This window comes from Haemorhous mexicanus, chromosome 1 (genome assembly GCF_027477595.1).
Source record: "Haemorhous mexicanus isolate bHaeMex1 chromosome 1, bHaeMex1.pri, whole genome shotgun sequence".
Lineage (NCBI taxonomy): Eukaryota > Metazoa > Chordata > Aves > Passeriformes > Fringillidae > Haemorhous > Haemorhous mexicanus.
The window spans coordinates 39760159-39785913 of NC_082341.1; the positions used below are offsets into that span (position 1 = coordinate 39760159).

At 38.0% G+C, this 25755-nt stretch overlaps 1 protein-coding gene and 1 non-coding gene across 11 annotated transcripts in view; one reads left to right on the forward strand and one right to left on the reverse strand.

Moving 5' to 3' along the window:
• SLC4A7 (solute carrier family 4 member 7) overlaps positions 1 to 25755 on the reverse strand; it is a 93538-nt gene that overhangs the window by 49821 nt on the left and 17962 nt on the right. For 6 of the 10 annotated variants that reach the window (XM_059846591.1, XM_059846583.1, XM_059846564.1 and 3 more), the window contains exon 2: positions 7792 to 7873. In XM_059846591.1, coding sequence (XP_059702574.1) covers positions 7792 to 7873 — 82 coding nt within the window. Of the gene's footprint in view, positions 1 to 7791; positions 7874 to 16690; positions 16892 to 25755 lie in introns of those variants that run through there. The other 4 variants (XM_059846600.1, XM_059846611.1, XM_059846557.1 and 1 more) reach the window with 4 other exon arrangements.
• Positions 23605 to 23675, forward strand: TRNAG-GCC (transfer RNA glycine (anticodon GCC)). Its single transcript has one exon. It is a non-coding gene; the product is annotated as a tRNA-Gly (tRNA).

The following is a 25755-nucleotide window of genomic DNA, read 5'->3' on the forward strand; positions in this document are numbered from 1 at the left end:
GTCTAGAAAAGCTGAAACTACTGCTGTTGAGTACACTGTCATGATTACCCAAAAACAGGTTAATATATTCAACTCCAAAGGTGGGACAAAACTACATAATAAAAATTGGACAAGCTTAAATTTGATTCTAACTCAACAAAGCAAAGCATTGAGAAGCCTTCTAAAAATAAGATACCTCCACAGAGTAGGTCTGTGTTTCCTTAAGTTTCATTATTCAGATAGGAGTAATAACGTTTGCAGATAGATAGAGATTTACTTATAATTTACAAGGAAAAGCAAAGTGAACCAAAACCATGGCCATTTTTTTTTCCTTCATTCCCAGTGAATTGGGTGAAGCAAGTTATTTTTCAGATTTCATATTTTTCAGAAAATTTTGGTTTGGCCAAAAAACCAAACCTAAACGAAATAAAAAACCAGACCTCCAAGAAAGATAATTAATATAACATTAATATATCATCAGTGAAAGCAATGGAAAGAAATTTAACTCTAAAAAGGTTGGGATTCAAGTTTCTAGCATGGGGGTGTTATTTTTACATGGGACACAACCTTTACTTGAATACTGTGTTTAGAAGTTCAAAAGGTACATTATGTGACCTACAAAGCTTTATTCACGTAAATGTCTGTAGCACAGTACCACTTTCAAACAAAGCTTCTTACAGAATTACTATAAACCAATAGTCAATAGAATTAGTAGACTGCCCAATACTAAATTTAGTAATACAAAGCTCAAGAGATGATTGCTCATTTTAATCCAACGTGACTTTATCCAAGCTTAGCTGTTCAAATCCACTGAGAGTATTTACTACTTAAGGCCTTTATCAATATGAAACAAACTTAAGTGTTAGGGTCTTGAAACGTGTCTCCATCACATGGTTGATCTCCAATCACATGGTTGGTCTCACTCCAAAAGTCACTTTGGGTAAAGTCCTATAACATTTACAGAAAAGAAAATGCTCTATGTTTCCTGATTTCTCCCCAGAGCTCCTATGAAAATGGAAGATTTTCATAATTGAAGATTTCTCAAGTCTGAAAGAGAGCAACAAAAATGCCCTGATATCACCAGGCCTTCTCTTTTCACACAGAACCTTCTCTTGTCTTTGGCTAGATGCCTTTAAAGCTTCATAGAAAGAAGGACATTGTTCTCCATCTTAACAAGGAAAAGCAAAGGAAATCAAGTTTGTATCTACATGGATTCTCAAACCCTGTTACTTAGAAATTTGAACTAAGAGTGATCATATATTAATGATGAATGTAAGGACCATCTGCAGGTGAGCTACCTGATCCAACCTTGCTCAAAGTACAGCCACCTTCAAAGCTGAAGCCATGGTTTTGATCAGTTTAGTTAGGATGACAGCCATCTTTTTAGTCATTTTACAGATACATGTTCTACAGCCTACCTAGGCAACCTATACCAACCTACAGCAACACACTACCTGAAAAAAAAAAATTCTAATATCCAACTATCACTTCCAATATAGCATCTTATGTGTGTTCCCCTTCACCCTTTCACAACACATCATTGTGACCCCATCTTCCCAACTGAAGACTAAAACTTTGTGACAAGAATTACTGTTTTTTCTGAAATTCTTCAAATAATAATCTGAAGATGGGATAATTTATTTTATACAGAAGCCTTTTTCAATCAAATAATGTCATAATCTATCTCATTCTAACATGGAGCATTACAGCATGGAAAAACTGGAGTATCTGCAAGAGAGACCCTAATCCATTCCTTAAGATCATAAAACAGGGAAGAAATCCAGCTGTTTGATGCCTTGACTCACTTCTCCAAATGCATTACCCTAGTAGGAAAGATCTGGAACACAGCATCTCATTCCTTGGTATTAATTTCCCTTACATCACAGAGAGTACTTGTATGCATAAAAATAAGCTCAATGCAATCTACAAGTACAACTTCTTGTGACCTTTTCTGTCACAAGACTGCTCTGAAGGTAGAAGCACAAAAATGGGAAAAAGGAGGGGGATGGCAGAAGTAAGAGTGACAACAAAAGTGTCTTTTCTTGCCCTTAAAAATTTCAGAGTCCATAGGACTTCTCCAAATATTCTTGGTTCTGGTAAAACTTAAGGAACAAGAACAATGCCTATACACACACACACACATCCCTTGTTCATTTATAATGAAAAATCACTCAAATCACTAATTCACAAAAAGTACCGTCGCTATGCTAATTTTCTAATTACAAGTAATGTCCTATTTCTGAAGGATGCAATTAAATTCAGAAATTAGTATTGATAGAGAAGTTCCTGGCATAAGAAAGAAACTAAATATCTCAGACCAAACAGCATTTTTCACTTATTTTATAAACTTTTCATGCACATTCCCAAGAAAGAATCAAATTATCTTCTACAGAATTAATGTATCAAAAGTGAATATAAAATAATTTAATATAATCTTGGTCTTCAACACATCAACTGACTACTAAGTAGTCCTTTAATTACCACGGATTCTTCTTGTTAAAGGAACTATTTAACTAAAGCTATCTCTTGCTCTCAGAATTAAACATTTGAGATAAATTTTCTAACCAAACCTGTTGAAAGAAGTAAAGAAAATTCTTTCACACAATAACTGCATGCTATGACTGGAACCCAAAGGTTTCCCACAGTACAGTGTATTTTAGAATTCAGAACAAAACCTGGGCTGTACTCTGAAATCTCCTGCTGCTCCTAGGAATTCGGTCTATCTGAGAATACACTCTTTATACTTGAACTGATAAAACTGAGAAGCACAATCCCAAACCACAGTTAGGACAGCAGAGGGTAAAGCATTCAGGAAGAGTGTTTTCTCACTACATGACAAAGGTTGGCATATTATGCAGACAAAAACAGTAAATGTCAGATTACTCATTACACACAAAAGCGATTTTTTTCTGACTTAAAACCAAATGAGTTTGTAGGGGCAGTCATAGAGAAAAATGCACTGAATACTTCTGTTAGAGCAATGATATTCAGAAAGGCATTATCAGCATCTACATTAAACATGTAGGTAGAAACAGTAATAGGAAAAGCTTAGTGCTGGGTGGCAGTGTCACACAGGGATTCTGGCACAGACTTCCACCTGTGGCTCACTGCCAGCACCCATGTCCCTTGCCAGGGAAAGGAGCCAGCCCTTGGCACTGATGGGAGGGAGGACAAGCCATCCCTGCACTGCACAGCCAAGCCAGACCAGAGCTGGGCCCCATGCTTTATCGGAGCTGAGGATCCTTGGTGCAGCCTGTCTCTGCAGCAGAGCTCAGGAAAAAGAACACACATACAAGGTAATTTCAAAGAGTTGTTTCTGTTGGAGGAGAAAAAACCTAGAAATAAGCAATTCAAGTAGGAGTCCCATTAACATTCAAGACTAGCCCTTTGTCCACTAAACACAACATAAAACCACAGAATGGTTTGGGTTGCAATGGATCTTAAAGACCATCAGTTCCCGTCCCCTGGTAAAGACACAAGGCTTCCACATTCTAGCACTGTTCTTGTAAAGTATTTAATAAGAAACTCCTGAAATGAAAATTTTCTGACTTCATCAATGGGTCACAAATACACTGTCATAACAAATTTGATCACACCCCTCTTTTGTACAAGTGCTTAAATTGATTGGTTTGTCAAATGCATCTACTGGTATTTACAGAAGGAATCTTACTTCACAGAAGCATTACTCATTCCTGACAAAAACTCAACTCTCTCCTTTTTTTATTGATTTTGTAAATAATAAAAAAGGTAAATTTAAAAGCTTAAACTGCCATGAAACACTAACTTTCAGTGAACTGCAAATAGAGAAACCATCCATTCAGAAACAGTTCTAATATCCAAGGCACAAGTTTAGTCAATTTTTGGAACAACTGATTTTTAAGGGATTGAAGAAAGATAAAGGTTATGAAAAGTCATCAAGAAGTAATAGGTTGCAAAATCAACTGCCTCATCTCAAAAATTTTGTATTTGAGTGATCTGGGACTATCGAGTTTACTGCAAGTTTTAAGTTTTGGTTCATGCTGTTTGGTAGAACTTCAGTTTTATGACTATACTACTTAAATAATATTTTTATGTGGGTTTCAGATTATGAAACTATTATAGTTTGCAGCTGTCTTTTTATAAAATTTCTGATGCAGTCAGAACAAAAACATTACATGTTTTTCTTTTAAATAAAAGAAGTTAGGGAAAAAATCATTAGGAGACAGTTTATATCAAACACTTTTAAAAAGCTTCAAACTGTACACTTGTACAGCAAGTCTTCTACTTAGATACACAATATTCACCTAAGGGAAAAAAAAATACAGGATTATTTGACTGCTTGTCCTTGTCAACTAAGATTAAGTGAAAACCACAGTTCTTTTCTTAAATAAAAATTAAGGCTCATCAAGATGTAAGAGATAATAGGGTCACTTAAAATGTAAACATTACTTACACCTGCCACAGGATAATGTGAGAGTAGATAGCTATTAAACCATCTTAACTCTTGAAAGCTGGTGCTTGGACTTATGCTACAGAAAACTAGTCTACCAAGACACACATTCCTGACCTCAGGATTGTTTCTGGAATGAAACTTCTGTTATGTGTAAACTGCTTATCAGTGCTATGCCTGCTAAGAGTAACAGAATGTATCCCTTTTCCCTTACACTGTAGCTCATATGTAAATGTATCCTCAAATCAAGGTTGAAAAGTAGCTACACATTTTAAAAGATGCATCCTTGTAGTATCAAGCCAGCCCAAGTTAAGAACGTTTTCCTTAAACATCATTTAACAGAAAATACATTTTACAAGATCACATGAAATACCTCTGCCATTAATATTCTTGCCTTACTTCCAACTCCTGGGTGACTTTGTTATTACTCTCATTCACTGCAGCTCAAAGAGCCTGGCATCAAGTTAAGAACATTAGGTGCTCTTAAAAAAGGTTATTTTAAGATGTTATTCCCTTTTCTAGCTCTTCTGTAAACTGACATTTGTTAATTCAAAATAAGGCCTTACAGCTTCAGTAAAGTGCCGTACCTTTATTTAGTACACACACAGTCTGCCCACAATTGCAGTTTACCATCTCTAACCATTCCTCTTTTATGGGAAGAGTGTTACAAAACAAGCAGCCTGTGCCTAACCTTTCTAACCTAAACACTGTCACTCCAGACAGGTACCACACTCTGGCAGCCACCATAAATAGAATGCAGAGCTTGAGAAGCTCCAAGTCCAAGATCTATTTTCCCCTTTAGCATTTGTTTCTCTTTCCACTAACATTTCATCACAAAATTTCCAGAACATACAACACCAAGAAACTGACACCACCAAGACACCTTCCCTTTAGTCTTAAGAGCAAAATTATGCCCTCTGCTGCATCAAACCTATCAATATTAGCTTGTATGTGCTTTAAAGAGGTTAAGTATCACCTGTCCATGTGGAGTCTAAAGTGTTGTGTTTCACACCAGAGCTGAACTCAATGCACTGCTTGCTGACTCTCCTTGAAAATACATCAATGCATACTTCTGTAAAGGTTCAAAATTCCTAGTTCTCCTTTTCAAGTCACCAGAAACACATATTGAAAGACTAGACTGAAGTAGTTTAAAGTCTTAAAACACTTCCAATGCCCAGTGCTTTAGTACAGGGCTTCCCAAGCCTACAAGAAAATATTTATGTCAGAAATGAAAAATAATGCTAGTTGGAATAGTTTTACTGCTTGCAGTCAACAATCTCATTTATCCCCTTGTAGGATTTTGATATCAGAATTAAAAAAAAAAACCTAAAACTTCCACATACCTACTTTCATCATAATAGCTTATAAATAATGAACTCTTAAACAGAGCTGTAAATTCACATAAATTCATCCTCTAGAACATCCTGAGTCTGAAGACTCTCTGAGAAGGTAATTATATGAATTGAACAATCTCACTTACATACATTTTCTCTTTCATAAAGGAAAGAAAAAACATTTTGTTCTTACTTTGGAACAGTTTTCACTTTGATAAAAGTCAAATTATATGGTGCCCCTCTCTTGCTCCATTCTATCAATAAAAATTTAATTCTTACACACATACAAGGTACTAAAAAATCTATGTGAACACCAAGAATAATTCCTATTTATGTGAGAAAATGTGTGCCTATATACAGCTTCACATATGTGATAATACTACTGGAAAACATTTTTCTTGTCAGCTACTTATTAGTTATTTGTTAAACCTCTGTAGGTTTAACAGCCAGCCCCCTCTTGCACTGAGATACAAACACCAGGCCACTTCAAAATGAGTGAGGGAGTGAAAGAAAAGATGAGGGGTATTTTCCGCAGCAGTTATCCAAGTGCTTAAATTGCCTCAGGCAGCCTGAGCCCCCTGCCTTCCCACCCAGTATCTTGGTTAACTGCAGTGCTGTAGGAACTGAAGCACTCTACAAGAATGTGCTCTGAAAGAGACTGGCTGCACATTCCCATGTCATTCTTTGTGGTCGAGGTATTACAGCTGCTAAGGCTGCTGCCTCCAACACTACTCCAGCTGGACGCCTGCTTCCCCTTAACCCCTGCCTCCCCGCAAAACATGCACACACTTTTTCTGGGTAATCTCCTGAGAAAAGCAAGAGAAAGAAATTAAGGAGGAGACACATTAAATCTCCACTAAAGATTCAACTCCAGAAACAGCCAAGGCAGTGGTTTCCCTACAGCAGAACCCCATCTAAACCAGCATTGTCACAGCCTCCACTGCTGCATCTCTCAGCCCCGCATCCACGCTTCCTTCCTCTGCTCAGCTCCGGCACACATCCATCTGTGCGGTATTTCGGGTGCTCAACAGCTGAGATCTTGACCATCTTCCATTCTCAGAATGTTAAATTTTCCAATGGCTTAACAGACCTAGCTGGGACTCTGATTTGGTCAGGCCAACTGAAGTGTTAGTACAAGACAGAAAACAGTAACAGAATGAAGGGAACAGATCAAGAGTAAGACTGCAACAGCAGCAAACAACTTCAATCACTTTAAACCGTCTCCTGTTATACCACAGTATGAGAAAAACATCACAGCAACCTAAATCAACTTTTCTTAGCCAGAAACTGCTGCCATTATGGTCTTCCAGTGTGCTGAAGCAGTAAGAGTCAGTACAATTCAGTGAATCTACTGCCTTCTAGCATTCTGCAAATGTTAATTAAGCTTCAGAGTATTCCATGTGAAAGGCAAATAATGAAGACTTTAACACTGGATGTCCCTAGTTTTTTCCTTGTTCATTGAGGAGCATCCATGAATCCTCATCCCAAACCAATTTGTTTTCGAGTAAGAAAAATGTCATGTCTTACATGAAATACCTAATTTTACATTCTGCTACATAAAACTGACTCATTGCTATTTTTATTGCTAAATGTGGGATCCCGAGTCAAATAAAGAAGACTACCATAATGCTTTACTGACAGCAGATTGTGGAACATACAGTTTACTATGGAATCAGAAGGACAGTTACATGTGTGTTCAGACTCTCAGTATTTGAAGTGCATGACCACAATCACAAGGACACTTAAATTTCAAAAAAGAAAACAAACATCTCCCTCATGACCCCTGTTTCCTGACTTTAAATTCTGCAGAATGTGACATCATTCATGCTGGAAAATTACTTACCAACAGGAATAATTTTTTCAAACCTAAGTCTAAGAAGCAAGCTTTCCTTGGAAAAACAGGGCAGGTCACCTCTGCCTTTCACCAGTTTCACTCCCAGAATTTCATGACAGCCATACAATTTTGATGCCTTTTAGCAAGGAAAATTTATCTTTTATCCTTAGGCAAAAAATACATTTTAAGCAAACACAAAACCAGCACAAACTTACTCTCTAGCTCTTCCTTCTCAAAGTTTGTATTGATAGTAGAGCTGATTTTGCCCATATCCACAACAGCTTCTTCATCATGACCCTGAAGAAACAAGACACAAGTTTAAGTTACAACTAAATAGAACTTTTTTCCTAAATTCCTAAATATGTTCTGAGACAGTATGTCATCACTGAAAACCTACCCATCCAATTTTTCAAGAAAACATTACCCCTGCATTGAAGGAAAAGAGAGTAAATCAACAAACAGGCTAAATACCATAAAATTTCCTTCTGCAATGCTCTGGGATTTCATTACAATCGGGACACACATTTCAAAAGTAGAGTATTCTTTTAACTTTTTATTCAACAGCAATCAATCTACTTTGATGAAATAACTAGTAAATTTACAAAAAAGATACAGAAGTTAATACTGAGAGATCTCAAGCTCTTCTCTTTAGGGGGGAATTCCTGTGTGAGCTTTTCCAGTTTTTTTGGACAAAGGGGTAGCAAAAATGTTAGGTTATCCAACCTAAGGTCTTTCCTATATCAACATCTCTGGAAATACCAAAATAACTGCTTCATTCAGGTTTCAACAGCCAGCTTGTTAACCTAATTCACCTTTTTTTTTTTACCCACAAAGTTAAAAAGCAGCAGTTTCCAGTAGACCTTCTGGGGTTCCATTACTACTGAAACCACACCACTCTTAACATGAAATACTTGAAATATAATATAGGCTTATCTGTGAACACATCCTCTAATCACAGTTAGCACATCACTAAAGCAGACCTTAAAACTGCCTTTTGCTCAGTCTTGACAAAAATAAAGTAACTGAATAGTAGAAATCTCAAGCCCATCTCAGACTTGACATCAAAACAACATTAGAGTTGCCTTTCTCCACATGTTTGCATTCCTTAGAAATAAAGTCCACTTTTCACAGCTCACAAATTACAGCCTCCTGACAGAGCTGGTTCTACAAAAGATCAACTGCCTACGGGCAGTTTTACATCCAAATATAAGGGTAAGGTGAACTGCTAAAGATGACTGCCCCTGATCTTTCTGCTCCCTTGGGCACACACTTTTTTTCCTTAAATCAGACCTAACCATCATGAAATCAGATAAAAAGCATTTAAGAAACGTGTGGTTTCTTTGTTGTTTGGGTTTTTTTTTTTAGCTTTTTTATAGCAACTTGATTAGTTTTCCATTAGATCAGCTCACCAAAGTGACTTCTCTTGTGGCCATATGACAGCCAGATCGACCACAAGTTTATCTGTTTGATCACTGCTTCTAGCAGCACTTACATTGATCTGATGCATTTACATCAATGCACAGAGGATCTGTGGTAATGGGTTCATGAGGGAAAAACAGAAGCCTAAATCAGGAGTCTCACAGGAACTGGGAACCCTAACAGTGTTGACATTCAATTAAACTTTGGTCTTAGAATTATGCAAATACCTTATATATAGAACAAGTTTGTCACCTCACAGGAAAAGTGGCAAGGATGATAAACAACATACCTGTGTGTAACAGGTACAAGCTAAAACACACTGTATCAACTCCCACTCACCAAAAAAATTTTTTTGAACACAGAACTCCTTGATCTAAACAAAAAATATCTTTATTATAGTATATTGTGTGCATATACACAAAACAAATTTAAGTATTTAACTACTGAGGAAAGAAGATTAAAGAATATGAGAAGATGACAAGCACCACAGGCTGGGAAAAAAATTCTGATGAGGTTCAAAAAAAGGTTAGATGCAGCTAGACCACAAAAAACTAAATGCAGCTGGCACTATGTAAATAAGCAAAAACACAAGAGGAAAGAGTAGCACATGGCAGAATAAACTTCTGAAAACTAAATACATGTCAGTTCTGAGCTGCGTCCCTAAAAATAGGATTTTCAAGAAAGGCATTACACAGTAACCTTTGTCACTACTGCTGCTTTGTAGTGACAGTAGAGTTTTGCAAGCAGGTTAGAAAACTCAAAACCTTGTACATTCCACAGAGCTACAATTTAAAAAATTGAGGCAATGTCTCTTGGGCAAGACCATGAAAATGTTCCAAGGATCTGTCAATAAAAAAGTGGTAGAAATTTTTCAAGTGTCATGGTAATAAGATGTGAGGGGAATATGGGGAGAAATAGTATATTCCTGTCTCCTAACACCAAAATCCAGTGTACTGTAGTACACTCCTGTTCACAGAAACAGATACAGTATGCATGTTACCATAAAACTCCAAGCAGAGATGGAAGCAGATGGAAGAATTACAAATTCTCTGAACTACTTTAGGTGGTTTTTTTATATGTGAGTAGAAAAAAAAAACCCTAGTAATAGGAAAACCGCTATCAAAATTTGTTCCACAATTAGCTTCATGGTTACAGCCACAGACTCCTGAAAATTCCTGTACCTAAACACACCCATCCCCAGTAGTCCTTTTAGGACACTTGAAATCTTGCCAAACACAGTTTTTGAGCAACAAACGAAGAAAGAGTTTTTCTCCAGATTATACAAACAACTGCATACCAGTAGAAAACTGCATACACACTATGAAAAATATACACATAAGAAGAAATTTTCATCTCCCAATAACATTTTGAAAGTGGATTTGCTGTGTGCCCTACATCACATTATTAATTTTTTATCACCCTTTGCTTCAGTAAAAGAGATTCTCTGCCAAACTCATACATACAGAAGCAGTCTTCAAAAACCACATCACGTGAAAGTAACATGTCTTTTAAGATTAGATTACAGGAAAGCATGCGTGCCCTTGCAAACCGTTCTATCACTATCTCAAAGTACACAACATATGCAGACTCTTCCAAGAATAAACCATTAACAACCACAAATATCATACATGAAGGAAGCATATCATTTACAGCCTTTGTTCAGAAAAATACAAAGCATCATTTTAACATATCTGTTTTGTGATGCCAAGAGCAAATCCCAGTATGAGATATTTTTGCCTTAGGTCAGGTAAAAAATCAAAAATATTCAAATACATTATAAAGTAATTCCAAATTACAACCTTTTCCTGGTTAAAAATAAAGTCTGTAGGGCATAGATTCCCAGTAATTAAAAATGATCTATCATGTCAGTTGAAGGCACTGAAGGCAGGGAAAATTTTACAGCTGCCATTTCAGTTCTCTTGCCTACTTTCTAAACTTTTTACATAAACAAAGAACAGCGGGATTGTGGAAAATCTGTCAACTTCCCTGTTTTAGGCAGAGAATGACTGGAGCTTAAAGCAAATATTCCTGGGCAGTTTACCATTCACTGCATGTGAAACTTTATGTAGGACAATACCACAGATGCCCAAATATAGCTGCTGTAGACAAGCCAAAGTAAAATTCAAGACTAATTTAGAATGTATGTAACTTTCATTTTCAGTCAAAAGACAGAACAATTGAGAAGGAAAAAAACCCAACATAAGCAGCAACCAAGGTGCCCTAGGGAGAGATTAAGCTTTCACCTTTGGTTTGCACTTTTTTTTTTTTTTTAAGGAGAGGGTAATTTATAAAAACAGAACAAATCCTGAGTACTTCAAGGGGAAAAAAAAATAGGAAGTCTAGCACCCTGTATTAAGAGACACTAAGTGTACTTTTTCCTAACAACAGATTTCTGGATACTCATAAACATACTGCAGAAACAGCCTCCATATAAAACCTTCATATTCAGCTAGAGGTGCCTGCATACACTAGAATCTGTCTTCTCAGCCTTCTAACTCTCCTCAGCATGAAAATGAAATCCCTTTTCAACTGCTACAGATCAGACAAGACTTTCAAATACTCAGTGCTCCAGCAGACTCCCAGCAGGATTCCTCTTGCCACCTCTGGTTTTCAAATTTTTTTTAACAGTCTGTGAGAAAAGAGTAATTCCCTGTTGCAGAAAATCAAGCATCAGAAATTGTTAACACTACTTATTTACCTTCTCAAACATTTATTGTCGTTTAGTACAGTACACTTTTGGTATCTAGCATATTAATGTCACATGTTTTTAAAACTAGTACTGAAAAAAGAGTCAGTCCTAATTGCATCAATTTTTATGGACGGCACTGAGTTTGGAAGAACTGACAACCTCCAGCAGTATGTAGTAGCTACAGTCTCAAGGACTAGCACGAATATGACGCATGGAGTATTAAATCCAAAGGCAAGTTTCCACTGTCATCTCTGCAAGCACTTCTCACCATGCAACTCACTTAACCTTGTGCAGTCACACACACGACAGATTTCAGATGGGCATGCTGCCAAAGTGCATTACTGAATAACCACTTCCAAGACAGACAACTTGCTAGAAGCACATTTTTAAGGTACTTGAAATACAGTTCAATCAAATCATTCTGGAGATAGACAGTGATCATATATAGCTGATGCAGCTAACTGTAAACCTCTGAAATCTATGAGCAATACAGTAACCATGTTAAGGATAATTTGAGATCAACATTCAAGACCATTACCTAGCTAAGTCAATGTTTATGTGCTCCATTTACATTTCCTCAGACCAAAGTTCTTCCCCAGCAGAATTAGAGAGTGACTTGCAGCACCAGAAGGGACTGTATTAGTGCTCATGGAACTAAATAGGGCTTAAGAGAGGGCACAAACAAACCTCCACAAACACCATCACCCTCCCCACCCCCCAAAAAAATACATTACAACTTTCATGCTACAAAGAAGTTTAACTTCAGCATTTATTGAAGTAGATGCAAACAAAAAGGAAAAAAAAAACCAAAAACGCAATACAAAAAGCAACCAACAAAAACTAACCCCAACTCAGGATGGGGAGGAAGGAGCATACTCATATCAACATTTTTTTCTTTATATATCTGTCCCTGGCCAACAGTTTAACACTTCTTATTTTAATAGTATTCTAATATAACTGCCAATACCATCCCAGTGGTGCTACATACTGCTTTGTGATTGTAACTGTATGCCAATCTCTCTGGCTTGAAGAGAAAGCAAAGAGTTTCCCCCTCCTTCCCACAAGAACCCATGGATACATCTCTACTTTTTTAAGTACAAGAGATCTGGCAGACAGACTTTTGCTCTTAGGCTGAAATGTGGCACCAACAAATCATTCCTCTCAAAACAGGAGCACACCCTGCTTACAGACCCAACTGGTAAACCTTTGTAGCATATTGCTGTAGATTTACCAAGATCAACAGCATACGAGCACTTGTGCACTTTCACACTCCTTCTTTCACCCCCAGTAAGTACATAGGAGCAGTTCAGCTGGATCAAACCATCCATCAACATGCTGTCTGCTAGAGGACACAACAGGAGAGGCCCTGTGCAAACTGAATCAGTGTCAACAGTGGCTTGACCTTAGGAAACATAGCCAAAGCAGGACTCTTGTTCTATTATCAGCCCTCCTTTGTGGGATATACATTCAGGAGACAGATATGACAGCCATCAAAAAAAGCTCCAGTGACAAAAACAAACAAAAAAATAAATTAACAAAAGATTGTTGATATTGCTCTGCTTCAAAAATTAAGGTTTGGCTATAAAAAGGAATTAAAACCATCATTTTGACCATATATCTCAAAGATAATCAAAGAGGAACTACACAACCTCACTTTACAAATGTATCCAGGTATGTGTGTGTACAAAACTGACCTTTTTCAAAAATAGATAAACAAACTCACTTGTTTTGTTACATAGGTATTGAAATATATTGTTCATGGTAATTTAGAACCCACAGGGTAAATCATTATTCATTGTCACAGCCACATTTCCCAAGTGGTGTGTTTCAGAAGACTGTATTTCTGCTCTAGGCACACATAATACTCCATGTAGTCAGGAAATAAAATACATCTACAATTTACAGAATGCACATACAACCCCCTCCCTATGCATTCAACCTTCCAGATCTGCAAGTTAATAAGAATACTTGAGGGAGTAAAAAACAGGCAAGACCAGTGTTGCAGACCCACAGAATTAGGAGATGGAGTCTACCAAGGAGAGCAGCCCTGAAAGGGAAAAGAAAAGGGACCAGAAAAACAGTCTATTTGTTAAGGTTATATCTGAATGCTGTATGCAGAGTGAAACGACAATCACTCTTCTCCAGGCAAGCATCAGATCTACCCCATAGGTCTTCTCCCACTGCTACCCACACACAGCACCAAGCAGCCTTAGTTGAAAGTGAGTAAATAGGAAGGGCTTGTAGATGTGGTTTACCTGCAGGAACAAATAACAGCAGCACTTGGTAAGTTCTAAATATATTGTTTTACTTCTCTTTCAGACTGATTCTGCTTTTAAACCAGAGGTAAGATGAGCCCACAGCAGGCAGGAAGGCAGGCATCTGTAGCTGCTGCCCCCCTAAAGGACAACCAGGATACAAAAAAAAAAAAAAAAAAAAAATCAAAGTTCTTTCTAAATAACTGTACTGTTCAACTTTAGTTGAACAGCACAAGTGGTCCTATAGATGCATTTGTAGTGAGTTCTTTGGGCACAGTCTCTCGACACCAATACTGTATCATCAGAAGTTGCCAGAGTGATGAAACACTACCAGTTCTAAATCAAGCACTTCAACCTAACAGCCAAGGAAAAATGCACCACATATAAATGAGCCCTGTCTCATTTTGTCATCGTACAATTTTTAGCTGGCCTTCCCCTCTAAATATATACAGATGAGAGCACAATTAATAATAATTCACTTGCCAGGTTTAAAATAGGAAGCATACTATTGATGGGTTGATGGGTTCCCCCCTAGTTGTATTTCCTATGGCCTCCTTCACACAGGAACAGCTGCTTAACAGAGATTTCTATTTTCCCCTACTATCTTAGCAGAGGGTATTGCTCAAGCACCACAGGAATGACTCTAGTTCAGCTCAATGGCTTTGGTGTCACCACACCCCCCTTCTTTTCCTGTGAATTTTACCTATGTGTGTACAACTCCTATTTTACTCAACAATCCTCACAGCCACTCCTCATCAAAGCTACACTCAGAGCCTTGCAGGAAGGTGTGACACTTAGATTTATTTCAGTAAGACCATAACTATCATGGAAGAGGTTAGGGATACTTAGACATTTTTTTAGACTACTAATCCTCTAATTAACTGTTCAGCTTACGTTACTAAATACATGTGACCAATCTGCTTCTAGAAGACTTACAATAAACACAGCAGCTCTACAAACCTTGTTTGGACAAGTATGTCCAAAAGACATCAAGAGACTTCAGTTGGACTCTCCAGAAGTTTCACTGTACTTTTAATTTTCCAAAACTGTATGTGGAAGGCACTAAAGATGTGTATGTGTGCTACTTAAACACCACAAAACCCAAGCACTTTCAGAAAAAAAGCAGTTCTAAACACACTACTATTTTCCTTCTTGCACTATCAAAATCTAATGTTTATAAGTAGTTTTATCTCAGTTCTAGCAGGCCTTAATCCAGCCAGGGTCACACTGAGCACCACAATGTGCAAGAGAAGCCATGTCCCATCCCAGAAAAACTAAACATCTTCGGACAATAAACCAAGTGTTTGTGTTAATCACAAGAGAAAATGAAATGAAGAAAAAGTCAGAAAGAGAAGGAAACATAATGTGAACAAGAGACTGGTCACGATTGTGAATGGCTATCAACCATGACACACCACAGCAATTCATTAAAAAAACTAGATTAGCACAAGAAAAAGAGAAGGCTTGATTCCTAGCAAGGTGCAAGTGAGTATTTGATTTACAAGTCTATTTGAATTCGGCCTAAGTATTCTGCAAGCCAGAAAATTCACCACCATGCATAAACTTAGCAAATAGTGTCAGCAATCTAACACAAGATATCAAATTGCATATCTAATATTATAGTAGCTATTTCACGAAGTTGCATTTTATCACTGCCTCACAGTACTAAATTTCATTCAAAAAAAACCAACATATCTCCATTCACTTAAATGTAATTACGTGAATTCCTGAAATAACAGGTAAAAAAAAGCAGAAGTACTATAATGTTTACAACTAGTCCCCTCAAATCTTTGCCTAGTCTTCCAGGCATATTCATGCTTGATAGAGTTCTGTACCCAGAGCTGAAAGTAGCACCACAATGAAAATAAAAAAATTGAGCACTGTACTAGAGAAACCTTGACAAACAAAAGGCCATTACAATCTGATGCACTCTAATACATCAAATTCAAATTCTTTCTTATGCTCACACAAGGGAATAGAAAATTCAGCTGTCATACATAAAATAATTCAAAGATCTTTAAAGTTTTACACCTCAGGAAAATTCCATCCCATAGATTTTAGTTTCTAGGAAACTTTTAAAGTAGTAATCCCTGTTACACGCTGCATTGCAGTTACATGCAGTGGTAATGACAACCCACACAATGGCTAAGAAATAGCATGTAACACTAATATTAGAATTCATTGTATAAATCCCCACAAATGGAGTTTTTTATCTGTGCCACTGAGGTCTGAAGAAAATGTTATCTCTGTGAACACCTCACCTCAGTTACACAGCTCATTAAGTTCACTTGCCTTTTTTTTGTCAAAAAGGAACAATTAGCTGGCTATTTTAATATTCTCTACCAGAAACATCCTGGCTATACTTACACACAGAATCAAGCAAAGCCACAGATGATAACCTTCAAATTAAGAAAGGCTGGCTCAAAATAGTGCAAAAGAAAAAACAACCCAATCCAAAACACTCAATCAATCTCAAAGTCTGGTAGTATACTGTCACAATTGTAAGAGCACATTTTCTTTCTGAATTAAGCTTGTTACTATGATTAGGCAATTCTAACAACACAGCAAATATCTTCCCTAATATAGAAATCTCTACTCAAACTACTACTTCTATCACCAGATCTTTCAAAAATTTCTTCCACAACTAGTGAGTCTAAGGTAGCACACAATTCTGAGCCACAGCTGCTAAATATCACTTGCATCAAAACACATTCAAGCCATTATTACATTACACAGCTGCTATTTACATACAGGTTGCATTTTCTTCCCTTGACGAGCTTCTTCCATGCTGATGTGCAGAAGCAGAGAATGCCCTTGTAGGAGACCCTGTAATGAACCTCCCCAGAGATCAGAGCCTGCGCATACATGACTGCTTTAGCTGGCTGTGCTTGACACAGATGTACTCCGGGAAATTGCTCCCCAGCCAATCGCTCCCGCTCCGCTCGCTCATCTCCCAGGCCACTGATTACGGCTACCGCAGGGTCACACAGCAGCAGAATGGGAAAGACAGCATGCCTTCAATTCCAGCTCAGGGAATACCAAAAAAGGAACCGAAACTGAGTTCCACACTTCACATTTTCTGCATCAACAGCTGCTAAGAACAGCTCCAAGGTAATATTTTTGCTCTGATCCAAGACTTCATTAGCACTACAAAACGCATTTGTACCATGGGTCCCAGAACAGAACAACCCAGAAGTCAAACATCTGCTAAGTGTTTACAGCTGTATTATCAACCTTTCACTGAATAGTCATTCCAGTGCAGGTGTTTGGTTGTTTTCCTTTTCAACATAAGCTATATATTCTTGTTCAGCAAAATAAATCAAGGCTTCCTAAAAAGAAAAATTCTTTTTTTTTTTTTTCTTCTCCTCTCCTACCTTGAAAAGGCAAAAAAGCATTGATGTTAACTTCAATTAATCTCATGTGTCCTCCCAGAGTAAGCGGTCTTTGTTTCAGGTATTACTGTTCAGGTGAGTATTACTATTTAGGTGAGTACTATTTTTTCCTTCCTTAAGCCAGCCTTTGAAAAATGCAATCTCTGCTCAAGCAGATCAAATTCAGACCTTCATCTTACTCTTTCCCTCTTCATCACTAACATAGCCTTGTCCCATCATCAAATGCATAGGAAAACTGGCTCTTTAAGGAGTTATCTATAACTTAACCTTTAAGACATGCCACTGCCTTGCTTGTTCCTTTTTCTTCTTTTACTCCTACGTCTTGTGTGATGCTGGACTGATGCCACCCCAACCAACAAACAACTTGGACAAAATAGAACAAGTAACATACTGTCCATGAACTTGGTGCAAATATACTGTGCAACTATGAAGACGGTATTTATCACCTAGCTGTAGAGAAATCAGAAGGCCACATTCGGTTCCTCTCACTGCCTGAGTCCAGAAAATTCTCTAACCATTGGCTAATCAAAGTATTCTCAGACAGTGCTGACAAGAGAGTTTAAAAGTAGTTTGTTTCCACTCTGTAAATAGAAGTTCACTCTAACACACGTATGCATCTTTTAACTTCCAAGCTATTGAAGGACTCTCTGCTGCCATATGTAAATGGTTATAAGCGAAACGATTCATACAGGAAGCACAGAGTTAAACATAAATATCAGATACCCTAACTCTTAGTGATCTCTTCTAAACTGGGCATCCTAAATCACACCTATTCTTTCTCTAACGAAGAGCATGGATTCACACAGCTCTTCAGCTGCTCAGATGAATACTGAAACAGCTATGCTGAACTGTGTCCTGGTGGCTCTCCCATACTTCAATGAACTGTTCTTAGCATAAATCCATACTAGAATTCAATTGTTACAAGTAAAAAATATGTTTGTTTAGGTTGGGAGTGGGTGTATGAAGGGAAAAGAGGCTATTTATTCCTTAGGGATAGAATGAGAGGGGTGGGAATCTCTCTTTTTTTTTTTTTTAATTTAATTTTTATAGGTTTGGGAAAAAGTACTTGCTTGGTTTGAATACTTAGAGGGGAAAAAAAAACTTTTCTGAAGCAGCTTATTGAAATTTCTTTATAGTCTGTAGTGTGCTAATTCCTTGTTAACAGTCACTCAGTCTTGGAACAAAACAAACGAACAAAAAAAACCCACTCAGAAGCAAGACAAGCACGTTTTTTTCAAACAGATGGAAGTTTTGTCTTTTAAGTCCCATACCAAAACACTTTGTGGATAAACGTCTGCTCTTCCCTTAGAGTAAATACCAGGAAAAAGCTTCCCATCAAATGGAGAACAGCAGATCAACTTCAAACTGCAATTGTTTCAACATGTTTAACTACAGAAGTATTCTAAAACAAACTGTAGGCAAATATATTCAAAATTATCACATCCTTGAACATGTTAAGTGACAACACTGTGAGAACTCAGAGCAGAACTATTTGTGCTGGAGCAATATTTTAACCATATGTTTGATGCTGCAAAAATATCTCTATGAAGTATATGAGGACATTGATTTTAATAAAAGAACCATAAGTACCTATCATGAAACATACACTTTTTCCTTCAATATTTCCTCCTTCATTTTCACTTTTATACCCCTTCAAATTCCACTTATTTGACCTTATCTCAGTCTATAAAAACACATTTTTAAAAGATGGTTCCAAAAGAGTATGTACCACTTATCTAGACCAAAAAAAAAAATTCATCTGAGCTCTTACTTCTTTGAAAAACTTTTCATATTTTCCCAAGTGATACACAACTCTGATCCCAGTCCATTATGAAGTGGCAGTGAACTGCTTTACTGCAGGGTCTGCAGAGTGTCTAGCAGGCAGAGCTGTGCTTAATCTGCCATTCTGAAATGGCAGGACATTTAAAGTAGCTGCAGTAAGCAGGACTGAGCTCTCAGCAGGATTTACCACATGAGCTCCAGCCCAGCTGCTATCTGACATAGTCAGATATGAGCACAAGAAAACTGAGTGCTTGCTTGCTTGCAGAGCAAGCAAACTGACATACCCACACATGCAGCCCTGGAAACTCTGTATCTATTGATACTTTAAAATCCTGGTTTGGGGGGGTAGGGAGGTGGGCTGCTAAGAGTTGCATCCACAGTCCAAAATCAACCCTTCCTTTTATGAGAAAATTAGATCAGGGAGTTGGAGTTGATGATTCCCTATATTTCCTTCCAACTCAAATTATTCTATGACACTATGACTATCTTTTCTAACATTGCAGCCCGAAAAAACCAACCCAGTGCCACCCTTCTTCATTCAGCTGAAAGGACAGCATCTACCAAGCTTAAAGCATCTCTCTTTAGGAAAGAAAAAAAAGGCAAGAAATAATTATGAGACAGCATGACAATACTTCTAAATGAGGCTTTATTTTGGACAGGGTGAGGGTGGCCCAGGCCATGGGGGGATTCAGGAGGGAGGCAAGGTGCTAGGAAATTAAAATGATGAAGGGGGCAAGTTGTATAACACAGTCTAAAGCTCATATGTCAAACACCTCTACAGATGGCTTTGTTCAGCTTCTCATCAAAGGGGAACCTATTAAGTCATATTAAAAAAAACTTCCTAGGAGTTTCTTTTTACAAAGAAATTAAATATGGGGTATTTCTCCAAAGAAACATTACTGCCTTAGCAAGGGAACACAGAAACCTTTGCCAGCAGTGGCTCATCATTTAATGAATTTAAATTAGCCATAAAACCCAAAAGTCTTACTGCCTACAAGTATTTTTCAGAATACACTTTCTATGTAACACCTAGTTCCTAAGACAAACACCTGCACAGCATGCTTCAGCTTGCATTGGCATGTACACATGGAACTGGGTTTTTCCAAAGAAAGAAGGGAAGAAAAAAGATGTATTCTGTACAGATATTCTCTGGTGTATTGCCCCAGTAGTGGAGTCTTGGGTATCTCAGCACATTGCAGGACAGCTGTCAAAAGCCACCAGGACGCTGAGAGCAAACATGAGGCAGATCACTAGTTTAAGCCCTCCTGACATTACACAACTGCACATCATTTGGACAGCTGAATACATAGTCTCTAGAGATCCTACTGAAATTTATAACCTGAACCCTTATTAACAGCAAGATTACTATGTTCTCTAGTGTACTATGTACTACTTGATTAATCACACCACATTCTGATCTAAATACACTGATGAAGTAGAAAAACAAAAGATGTGCGTAAAGTTTTCCAGGACATGTTCCAGGACTCAAAACTGTCCCTCAGTATAGATGGATGAAATTCACCATGTTCCAACAGAACCCCACCAAGATCTATCTTACAGCAGCATGCATGAACACGTGGCCAACATGCAAATGCCACTGAGCTAGGCTAGGGAGGGTTGGGTGATTCAATTTGTTGGGGTTTTCAGGAGGTTGGGTTCTTAAACTTTGGGGATGTTTTTAGTTTTCTGTTGTTTTGTTTGGTTTTTTTTTCTGGGGGGAGGGGAAGAAGGGATGGCAGGGAGACACAGAGGAATTCAAAGCTGCTCACTTTACAACTGTAACATACTGCCTTTAGCTAAATTAATCTCCAGGCATTTTGGCAGCATTTTTGAGAGATATTCTAGTTTTTCTTTATCCCAAAATAGTCTTAGATTGCTGTGCAAGTTCACAAGAACTATAAACCAGGGCTGTTTCAACACTATTAAGACTGCCTAAGAAAGGCCATATGTTTAACTGTTCTACAACCATTTATACAGATATTCTAAATTATGGAGTGGTTTGGGCTGGAAGAGGACCCTGAAGATCATCAAGTTCCAATCTCCCTTCCGTGGGCAGGAACACCTTCCTCAGAGTTGCTCAGAGCTCCAACCTGGCCTTGAAGACTTCCAGGAATGGGACATCGACAACTTTTCTGGTAACCCTACTGCAGTGCCTCATCACTCTCACAGTAAACAGTTCTCTCTCACATCTAATTTAATCCTACTCTCTTTCCATTTGATCCTATTCCCCCTTGTCCTGTCACTACATGCTCTCTTAAATAGTCTTGTCCCATCTTTTCTGTAAGCTCCATTCCGGTACTGGAAGGCCACAGTTAGATAAGTCCAAAGCCTTCCTTTTTCCAGGCTGAACAATCCTAAGTCTCTCAGCCTTTCCTCATACATGTGCTCCATCCCTCTGATCAACTTGGTGGCCCTTCTCTGGATTCACTCCAACAGGTCAATGTCCAAATATTAAACACTTATCCTCTAGATTAATTCCCTAGAATAGATGGCATCATTGTGAACAGCTGATGAGTCCAGACATGAAGCAGCACAATAAGAGACAGATAATTTTATCTTGTTTTTATTGACATTATTTAAAGTGCTTGCACAATAAGATCTGCTTTCCCAGACAGCAGATCCTCAGGAGGTAAACAGCATACAAAAAAACAAAAAAATAAATTTTAAAAAGTCAAACCATCCAATAACTGAGTTAGGACTAATTGCTCAAACTACACACAAACAGAACCTTTCCTTGACAAGACCATCAACCATCAGCAGCCAATAAATAAAAGAATTCTTCCCATGAATGGTACAATTTTTGAATGATTATTCACCTACATGTCATTCCACAGAAAAACAAAAGACTGAATCTCACAAATTCACATGAATTCAAGGCTTAATTCTTCACCTTCAGCTTTCCCTATGTCTCAAATTCTCTTGATATAACTGCATCCCATTCAAATCAAGTGTCTGTATAATAACTTACTAACAACACATTTACTTTTACAGTGAACAAAAATTACTACCTACAAATCAAAACTGAATAAGTTACAGTGGGAGGGTAATGCAATGTTTCCAATATCTATAGGTAACTAATACAAGAGGAGGAATCAGCACTCTGCTGACCCACAACATTTCTTTTAAATAAGAATACAGGCAGGCAGGATGGAAATACAGTCTGCTCATGCAATCTGAACTACAGCAGCATTTCTTCATAAATTTTTAGGTAAGTGCTGTAACATACAGGATTCATGTGCTGTCATCTGCAGATTATTTTAATTAACTTTTGAAAACTGAAGGAAAAAAACAAAAAACCCAAACACAAAACAAAAACCAAAATAAAAAGTCCACAAGTCACATCTCCAAAGTTATGCTGAGGAACTTTAAGGTATTTGAAATCCTTGCAGCATGAAGGCCAGTCACATTATTACCACTGTTACATACACTGAATATTAACCAGCCACCAGTGTACTAGCAAGCCTCTACCACATCAAATTCACAGCTACCAAAAAAAAAAAGTTTTAGCAATCCACATATATTTTATTAATAAGGCAGACAGTACCAGAAACCTGCAATTCCTGTTTTGTGCTAGTGCTGGCCATAATGCGAACCTGCAACATGCCAGATCAGGGAACTGAGCCAGCAGTAAAATTGCTCTGATGGTATTTTACCACTTCAATTCAGATGCCACTCAGTACCGGTGAGTCACAGGCAGGGGAGACTGCTGAGCCCAGAGGAGGTAGAGCAGGACCATGGGGCAACACCAGCAAAGTCTGACTCAGACTTTAGTGGAGCCACGCAATTCCACTACTGTAGCTTCACATCTCAGCTTGGAGAAATGGCAAGGCGCCAGTCACATCACTTTCTACTCTTCTCATAATATTTTGACAATGCAACATCTTTGCCTTACATTGGATCTGATGCTGTCCCACTTCTGCCCCCTTTGCCCTTCCTCACTCTCACAAGCACCAAGCTCTTTCCCTGCCCTTGCACACACTGACAAGATGCCTTCCAGACTAAGGGACACCCAGAAGCTGAGAGGGCACATCAGCCACAGCCATACGAGCACACACAGGAAACATCCCAGAGGACATGGTAATGCTGGTGGTAATCAGCATCACAGGATGAACTTTGGCAAGCATCACTCTGGTTACTTCAGAAAAGCAGGCATGACACACTTAAAAGAAACCAAAAATTGTGTGCTACTGTCAACTTGGAAACTGTGGACACCCATAAGTGAATAGAAAATGTTCAATTACATGAAAAATGAGGCCAGACTGGCTACAGTCACTGATATTATGTACTCAGGCTACTACAAAGCGCTGGGCAAGAGGAAGTTGCACAAGCAACTCCCAATTGCGAAAGCAAAGTTTTCAGAAGAAATGCAGAGGGGAAAAATCAAGGAAGTTGGTGGCGCCTGTGTGTTTGTGGAATAGAAATTTTTGTTTTAGTATTTTTTTAATAAAGACAACGTGTAAAATAAGCCAGGGGGAAAAAAAATAATCACCAGCATTGGTGGTTCAGTGGTAGAATTCTTGCCTGCCACGCAGGAGGCCAGGGTTCGATTCCCAGCCAAAGCAGTCAGTACTTTTAGGGAGGTGATTCCATGACTCCACTCCACTGAGACCCCACCTGGTTCCCAGCACAGGAAGGAATGGACTTGCTGGAGAGAGTCCAGAAGAGACCCACCAAGATAATTAGAGGGATGGGGCACATTTCCCTGGAGGAAAGAGAAAGTCTCTTGCACTTCAAATGGAAAGAGAGTAGACTCACACTAGATATCAGGAAGAAATTCTTTCTGTCGGGTGGTGAGGCACTGGAACAAGTTGGCCAGAGAAGCTGTGGCTGTCCACCCCTGAAAGTGTTTAAGGCCAGGTTGGAGCAATGTGGTCTAGTTGAAGGTGTCTCTTTCCACACTAGGGGTGCTGGAACTAGAAGACTGTGCCTTCCAACCCAGACCATTTCTTGATTCAATGATTCTGATTACAAAATGAACATGTAACTCCACATTCACTTCAGAAAACTAAAACTGACAAGTCTTTTTCGAGCTTGTAGTGTTTTTTAAGGTTTTGTTTGAGCTTTTCAATGGCTTCAGAAGTTGAATCAGCTTATGGGAAAGGAGAAAGGATGTAGTGGAAATGACATTTTTCCCTTTTAGAAATCAGGAACTAGTTAGTTCCAGCTCACCCTTACCATGAAGCCATATTTTAAGACACATACTTTCTTGCCAAAATTTCTTCCATTTTCCTCTTGCATTTCTAAAGCACAACAATCTTAAAAGTCTGAAAAGCCTGAAATAAAGAAATAAAAAAGCCTGAGATAAAAAAATCTCAGAACTTGAAATTTCTAGGAGTCAGTCCAAGGTCCTTCAGAAGGGCCACTGACAGGACATTTAAAAGGAGATCCACTTCTGTTTCTTATTTGTCTTGCCTAATATCTTGTAAAGCTATACAAACAAGCCCTTTCTGTTTTAAAAAAGCAAGCAGTTGATTTTCTGATGTATTAAGGGTAATGTTTTCTCACAGAACCTACTAGCAGGTTTTGTGAAAAGTCAGTTTAAAAGTAAGGTGTTGATTCTGGCACAACTGACTCATACATGCCACTGTACACGCTGCTTATTTTACAGCAAAGTTCAGCTGACAAAATGCAAAGGGAAACTGAGCTAGAGATCTAAAATTAGCCAAAAAAAAAAAAAAAAAGCCTACCTCTTCTGCAGCCATTCCATTTTTTGTCTCGAGAACAACAACGACTGACACAGGTTTTATAATTTTATTAGTTTCTGTTTTGTGAATAACCATGTAAAAGACAACACAGTACTTTAAAGAAGGACACACATTTCTCTTGCAAAGAGAAAAAAAATTGCTGTAGGACTCCTATTGTAAATTTATGACTTGAGGGGCTACTTAGTAAGAAAAGGTGACAGCATCCAACTCCTGGCAGGCAGATCAGATGCTCTTCATTTGCTTAACACTTAGAATTCTCTACTTCAGAAGGCATTAGCATGGTTTGCATGGGAGTTCTAACAGGCCAAGAGCTATTAAGAAGGGTGCTCTCTGAAAAGGCATTTTTCATTATTTCAAAATTAACAACAGAAGTTACCAATCTTTCTAATAAAGTCATAGACCACATTTTCATGCACCTTAATCTGTACACTACCATCCAGTAGAACAAATACATGTTCAAGGAAAGACAATTTATTTGAGACAATGATTTTAAGCAAAATCGGAGCATGTACAACAAAGAGCTTGGACAGGCTTTTGGCTTTCCCACTGACTTCTGGAAGACAGACAATTATCTAGGATTGCATAAAGTCTATCCATAAAAATTCTGCTGCCATGATTTTATTGTAAGGCAAATTTGAACATGCAGAGTAAACCTACACCAGCCATACTTCTTGCGATGCAATCATAGCAGTTCTGACCAGCCCTAGAACTTTAAAACTGGCATCAATAAATCAAAGTCATTGCCCTAGACACAAAGTCTCCTCCTGAACTCTATGCCTGAACTTGAAACAGCTTTAAGATGTCCTTACAAACATAATTGATACCATTAACAGATAAAACTAAAATGCCAAGCCAAATGCACAGTGAACTGAACATTAACACAAATACATAAAATATATCATCCAGACTGGAAAGCTAAGCAAAAGACCTTCCAGCA